Source organism: Myxocyprinus asiaticus, chromosome 29, assembly GCF_019703515.2.
Source record: "Myxocyprinus asiaticus isolate MX2 ecotype Aquarium Trade chromosome 29, UBuf_Myxa_2, whole genome shotgun sequence".
Taxonomy (NCBI): domain Eukaryota; kingdom Metazoa; phylum Chordata; class Actinopteri; order Cypriniformes; family Catostomidae; genus Myxocyprinus; species Myxocyprinus asiaticus.
Window position 1 is genome coordinate 1445001 of NC_059372.1, and position 7500 is coordinate 1452500.

The window sequence follows — 7500 nt, forward strand, 5'->3', positions numbered from 1 at the left end:
TAATATTGAAACCAGTTAGGGGTTAAAAACTGAATCTAAAAGGATATTAAGATATCTAATGATTCTGGAGTTATAGACATTCCAACTTTCTCCCATTTTTGGACTCACAACATTGGAATATAATGCAACAAGTCCTGATTTTAGTACTATATCTACCGATCTCTGTGTAAACATAAAATGATGACGCTGACACCTTTCAAAGGTTATTTTTTGACCACTAGTTTTGCTGTGAAATCATTAGCGAGAAGTGTCCAAAAACTTTTTTGTGGACACTGTACATATCAATGTTAACGTGAAGTCTTGATGTCCATGTTTCATTTCAACTCTACCGGAGTAAACTTGTCTCTATACATTAAGCTGGGAAAGAAGAAGGTATTTGAACACTGAAAAGGTACACACTTTAGCTTTAATATCAGGTGCAAACAGGGCCTTTGTGAGTGTGGGAAATACATCAAATATTTTTGAATGATTGGAGAGATATACAGATGATGTTTAAATGCCCACCTGTGCTTAAGGAAGAGCCAATGGATGAACCAGAGTGCCACCAGAATCATTCCATTCACCTCCGTGACTGAAAACACCCAAGCCACCCGTGGAACATAATCAAAGAACTTGTCGGGTAACGGCGGGCTGACGGATTTATCTGGAACTCTCTCATGGACGATGGTGATCATGACAGTCGTGAGAACAAGGTTGAAACCCGCCCAGATGAACGTAATTCCCGTTTTCCACCATTCTGACGGCAGTTGAGAGGCGTTGGGCTTTGAGACAGGGATGCTGATATAGTCCTGGTTTTTGCGCAATGCTTTACGGAAGCCGCGGGCAAACCGCTGTGGTTTACTAACGTTCGACTTGTCGTCAATGTGAGCATTTCTGAGCGTGTTCACAGAGGGGTGTGTCCGTCCTTTGGGTGTGGTCTGGGGGTGTGTCCTGTCCTCCACCATCACCATTACATGGTAGGTGTCATTTTCTCTTTCGTCTTGCTCATCCAGGAGTTGAGACGCAGCCATTACACATACACACTAAAACTAAAACAGACAAAAACACTCATTAAGTTAACAGTGGCTCAGAACGGAACATAAGTGCACTGCTTACTGCGGTATCGGGACATCCCTATTATTTACCATTACGTTTTTTACATTGTAATAATTAAGCCCATTTCGCCCACAAATTCTCCGTAATGCATACTGTAATGCACTACATATAAACCACACCACACAGCTATCAAAATGAACTAAAAGTGAATTAAAAATGGTGAAAAACATCTGACCAGTTATAGCATTGAAAATATAAACTTTTCTTTATGGGTTACGCCATGTGAAATCAACCAAATTTCAGAAAGCTCCTTTTTTATTTTTGGTTAACACTTTTTCTAAAGAAAAGACAAACATAAATGATTATGAAAACCAAAATATTAAACGCCATGGATTGATATTTACGGAGTAATCCATTATTTCGTAGAGGGGGGTCAAAATGACAATTTTCGTTTGATTTTGGAGCAAAACTACAGGTAAAAAAAACACCCTTAGAAAGGCGTCAGTGTCATTATTTTATTTTTACTCAGAGATTGGTAGGTCTGTTCCTAAAACCAGTTAACATCATCATCTCTTGTTGCATTATATACCAATGGTGAGAGTCCAAATATTGGAAAAAACACTTTTTTGTGTTTATTTTTTCCAAGTTGGAGTGCCTATATCTCCAGAAGTATTAAAGATCTCTTAATATCCTTTTAGATTACAGTTCAGAGCAAACATTTCTTTTTGTATCTTCTTTTTTGAGGCCCTATTAGGTTAAATCCCAGAGATATGGGGCTCTCAATGTGACTCCATGTGTAAATTTTACACATTTTCAATGGTCGAAAACCAAACATGAGTCACATTGTATGAAGCTAGTTTTTCTTGTCCAACAAAACAAAGGTCTGAAGCACAAGACATTTCAAAACTTGGAAAGGAAAGAGCCAGAATCTAAAAGGATATTAAGATATCTTTAATTCTTCTGGAGTTAGAGACACTTAAACATTGGAAAAACGACACAAAATAGTGTTTTTCCCCATTTTTGGACTCTCACCATTGGCATGTAATGCAACAATAGGTGCTGAAGTCAACTGCTTTTAAAAATAGATCTACTTATCTCTGTGTAAACATAAAATCATGATGCTCACACCTTTCCAAGGGTGTTTTTTGACCTGTAGTTTTGCTCCGAAATCATAGGCGTAAGTGTCCAAATACTTTTTTGGGGCCACTGTATATATCAATGTAAACCTAAAGTCTTGATGTCCATGTTTTATTTCAACTAATTGAGTCAACATTGTTCTGAAACAGATCTGAAGACGTGATTTACACTCTTCTTACACACCTGTATAGAACCTGTGTTTCCAGTACAGCTCTATACGACACGACTTGCATAATACCACAAATCCCTTCAGCCACAACTACACCTACACTTAATAGACACAATCATCCTGAAACTACATGAAGTTACACAATGCTGACCCCATGTATGAGTGACTCCAACCTGAGATTGAACCCCCAGCCTTTGCGTTACCAACCCAAGACCTTCAACAACTAGACTGTTACCATCTCAGAAGGTATGAATGACAGTGTGTGTACACACACACACACACACGCACACACACACTCATGCAGATAAAGGCAGTGTAGTAGGTCATGTGTAGGTAGGTATGTTTATTTAGTTCATTCAACAAAAGTTTGGGGCGTGTGTGTGTTTGGCCGAGAGCAAATCTGAGAAGACGCCCTGAAACCTGCAACACACCCATTCACCTCTTTGACCTCTGTTTCTCATTCAGATCTCACTGTGGACTCCACTGACATGGTGGCAGATTGTGTTATTTCTGGAATGATGAAATCAGTTTTGGGAATCACTTTGCCTTCAAATTCTTTTAATAAGCTCCTCTGATCAATCACAAGTAATTCACATAAGTCATTACAAATTATTATTCCAAAACAAATGGCTGGAAAAGTTATCACATTGATAATTAAAGTTACTTATAAAAATAATTTTCACAGAAAAGTTTGTTTTTCCCATCATAAAATTCTAAATAATGTGTATATTTCCTCCTTGTTCATTTTCATTGTCCCTTCAGCTGTCACTCAAACACAAACAGACATATGCACATAATTCATGTTTTGAATGTACTCTATATAAAAAGTATTATTTTAAAAAAGCGTGTAACCTAACTGAAAGTCAGTAACTTATCTGATTACAATCATTTACATTTTATGTTACACTACTTTTTTGACTAAAAATTAGAGGTCGACTGATAGTGGATTTCGCCGATATCGATAACTAAGGTGGTGGGAAATGCGGATAACCGATTAATCGGCCGATAGTTTTGAAAATCGATTTATAGAATGTCAAAAATGTTCTTATTCTTTCTATACTATGGCGGGCAAAGACAAACAGTCAAAAATAAATACAATAAAATTGAATAAAATCCCAGATGCATTTTTTTCCCCCAACCAAAATCCCAATAATAACCAGAATAAATTAAGATTTGGTGCATAACGTGGGACTTTTAAGTATAAAAAAAAAAAAAGCCTAAAACACATAGGGGACTCTTATTTTGAAATCTGTCGGCAACTATCGACATAGATTTTTGCTGATAACCGATAGTTCCAAAAAGCAGCTATTGGCACCGATTAATCGTTAAAACCGATATTTCAGTCAACCTCTAATAAAAATGAATTAGATTACAGTAAATAATTACTTTATTCAAATTAAGAACCGATTAATCGGCCGATAAAAAAATTCTTAGTCTTTCCTTATTATGAATGGAACAGACATTAACTACGTTTCCATCCAAGGATTTTTTTGCGAAAAACGTTTAGCTTTTGAAAAAATGATGGCAAAATTCCCTATATTAAATTAAATAAATTACCAAATGAAAAACGCATTAAATTAAAAAAAATTAATTACCAAACAAAAAAAATATAAATATATTTTTAGACCTATATATGCCTTTTCTTTACACAAACTTAAATTAGCCGTACCCTGTTCTGTAGACGAATAAAGTCGGCTGAATGACATTTTCTACACTTCAAGACTATAAACTATCGGATCTATTTGTCCAATGCAGAGTTCACTTTCAGAAAACCAGCTTTTGAATATTTTAAAACGTTTAAATATTTTAAATCTAACCCTCTTTACCTCGGATCACATTTGCTGAGCTTATATATATGTAAATGTAAATTGCATTATGACGCAAAAATTAATTTGAGATAATAATCAAGTTCAGTTGGTCGTTAAAAGTTGCTGGACAAATATGTGGGACATAATGCAGTTGTGATGGCGATGCTTTAGATTAGATGATTGTTCAAAATAGCATATTGAATATCAGGAATATATCATAAACACTAATATTACACCGCATCAATGTTTCTTTAATAGCTGTGCACACAGCATACACACATCGATGGATGCTCCTTATACCAAGACTGAAAGTTCCCCCACTACTTGGTGCAGGTTGCCAGCTTGAACACGGCCATGACGATTCACTTTCGGGTCGGAACCGATGGCAACCTGCGATAGGCACAACATCAGGACCAATATTACAGTCCTATCAGAAGGACAACTGCTCCCTTTTGATTGCAGTTCCTCGTCTTCTGATTGCTTTTATTTGTGAAATTAAAATGACAGTAAACTGGCTAATTTCAATTAATTGTCTCAATACTCTCCTCATTTTACCAAAACTTTGGAGGAAAAACATTAGGGACATCTGGCAGGTGAATTAGCGATAAACATACATTTCTGAATGGAAACGGCTTCAGGGCAGATTCCTTTTGCGATAAACCAAAACTTATGCGACAAAGTGGTTTTTTTTAGGCATGACGTCATCACGCACACCATTTTTATCGATTAAAGGCCGTTTGAATGGAAACAGGCAGAAGACGGCAAATTTCTCACAAAAATGTTTACGCATTTTCACTTTGTCGATAACAAAATAGTGCGAAAAGTGGATGGAAACTAGGCTATTGATGCTACAAGAGTCAAAAATTAAAAATAACGTTATAATAATAATTAGAAAAATTTGGTGCATAACGTGACTTAACTTTAAACAAGCCTGAAATACACCGTGGACTCTTATTTTGAAATGATGGAGACTTGGTTCTGTTACAATGCTGTATATGGAAGTATTTACCAAATTAAGCTTTTTGTATATTATATATATATATGTATATATTATTTATTTTTTTCATCAGATGGGGTTTACTGATGATGAATAAAAAAATAATAGGAATTTAAAAATAAAACTATAGGCATAGATTTTTGCTGATAACCAATAGTTCCAAAAAGTATCAGCACCGATATATCGGTTACCGATTAATCGTCTACCTCTAAAAAAATTATCCAATGTGCAATACAGTGCCAGTACTAGGATGCAATCTTTGGTGGGGAACTCGTTTGTTGAGGGGGGATCAATGTTGATCGCTTCGGCGACAGTCTGGCGGGTTGAATGCCTCTTGATCGCTTCGGCGACAGTCTGGGGGGGGATGCCCCTTGATCGCTTCAGCGACAGTCTGGGGGGTGGAATGCCCCTTGATCGCTTCGGCGACAGTCTGGGGGGAATGCCCCTTGATCGCTCAGCGACAGTCTGGGGGGGAATGCCTCTTGATCGCTTCAGCGACAGTCTGGGGGGGGAATGCCCCTTGATCGCTTCGGCGACAGTCTGGGGGGGGAATGCCCCTTGATCGCTTCGGTGACAGTCTGGGGGGGGAATGCCCCTTGATCGCTCAGCGACAGTCTGGGGGGGGGGAATGCCCCTTGATCGCTCAGCGACAGTCTGGGGGGGGGAATGCCCCTTGATCGCTTCGGCGACAGTCTGGGGGGGTGGAATGCCCCTTGATCGCTTCGGCGACAGTCTGGGGGGGTGGAATGCCCCTTGATCACTTCGGCGACAGTCTGGGAGGGGAATGCCCCTTGATCGCTTCGGCGACAGTCTGGGGGGGGATGCCCCTTGATCGCTTCGGCGACAGTCTGGGAGGGGAATGCCCCTTGATCGCTCAGCGACAGTCTGGCGGGTTGAATGCCTCTTGATCGCTCAGCGACAGTCTGGGGGGGTGGAATGCCCCTTGATCGCTTCGGCGACAGTCTGGGGGGGTGGAATGCCCCTTGATCGCTTCGGCAACAGTCTGGGGGAGGGGGGGGGAATGCCCCTTGATCACGTCGGTGACAGTCTGGGGGGGGTGGAAAGCCCCTTGATCGCTACAGTCTGGGGGGGAATGCCCCTTGATCGCTACAGTCTGGGGGGGTGGAATGCCCCTTGATTGCTACAGTCTGGGGGGGTGGAATGCCCCTTGATTGCTACAGTCTGGGGGGGAATGCCCCTTGATCGCTACAGTCTGGGGGGGAATGCCCCTTGATCATTTCAATGTCAGTCAGGGCAGGGGCATCAGAAGATTCTGGGAGCGCTCAAGGCCAAGGTCAGGTCGAAGGGGGCCATTGCCCCCACCCCACCACCACCACCACCACTTCTTTCGCCCCCCCTCCCGGTCAGATGAGTTTCAGAGTTTGATATGTAGAATTCTGTCTTCTGTCAGTCACATGACTGTGTGTTGACAGGTAAATGATTGACAGTGGACTGATCTGATATAACAAGTTTCTGAGGTGCTGCAGAGATCATTGACCTTCTTACACCGGTGCACGCCCACACATACCGGGGACGCGCATCATCATCATCATCATCATCAGAGCTCAAAAAAGAAACAGAACCATCCAGATCCGGACTCTAATGGAATAAATATCGATCATGCGCCCAAAATACAGCTGAACCTCAGCGCGTGGCTTACAGGAAACCTAGAAATAAACGACGCACAGCAAACGCTCGTGAGGATGCGTCTCGAAGACTAGTGAGCTCCCTAATTAGACAACATTTTGGGCACCAAAAACATCGCTGAATGAGGAACGCGTCAAATAAACGCTGCTCTTCTGAAACGCTTAAAAAACGCCACTGATTTCGAACGCGTAAAAAAGAAACGCGGCTTATTTGAAACGCCGCTGAGTTTGAACGCGTCCTCGCTGCCTAAATATACTGTCTAGGTAGGGAGTTCACTAGTTTACAGCACATTTCTGTAACTGTTTTAAAAGAAGTGAATCTAAACCATCTTATTATGATCACTCTCAATTTATCAACTGTTTACAAGTTCAGTAAAATCAATTCACATGCGAAACAACAACTGTTACTATACGGAAAACAATTTAAATACCATAAAATAACATATATATGTCAGGATACACACAGCTGTATAAAACAGTATGAACAGTGATGTAAAGCAGCTGATTTACCTGTTCGCCTGAGACAGAGCGGAAGACTGAACACCTCTGTCATGAAACAGTTTCGAGGAAGGGCTTTAAACCCCGCCCACACCTGCGAGCACGCCCATTTGAGCTCGAAAGCACGCCCCTCCGGAAATCACTCGTTTCCATAAATGGACTACATCCGCACAACGGCAACAGAACAAAATAGCCTTTGTGTTTGCGATA

The 7500-nt window shown here is 40.6% G+C and overlaps 1 protein-coding gene across 2 annotated transcripts in view; it reads right to left on the minus strand.

The window, feature by feature from the left end:
- The window catches only part of sgms2b (sphingomyelin synthase 2b), a 16128-nt gene that overhangs the window by 5367 nt on the left and 3261 nt on the right, over nt 1–7500 (minus strand). The window contains exons 1-2 of one of the 2 annotated variants that reach the window (XM_051662454.1): nt 7303–7500; nt 505–1028 (exon numbers count right to left, since the gene is read on the minus strand). The exon at nt 7303–7500 is cut by the window's right edge and continues 69 nt beyond it. In XM_051662454.1, the coding sequence (XP_051518414.1) occupies nt 505–1010 (506 nt within the window). In that variant the 5' untranslated portion in view covers nt 1011–1028; nt 7303–7500. The remainder of the gene's footprint in view (nt 1–504; nt 1029–7302) is intronic. The other variant, XM_051662455.1, reaches the window with a different exon arrangement.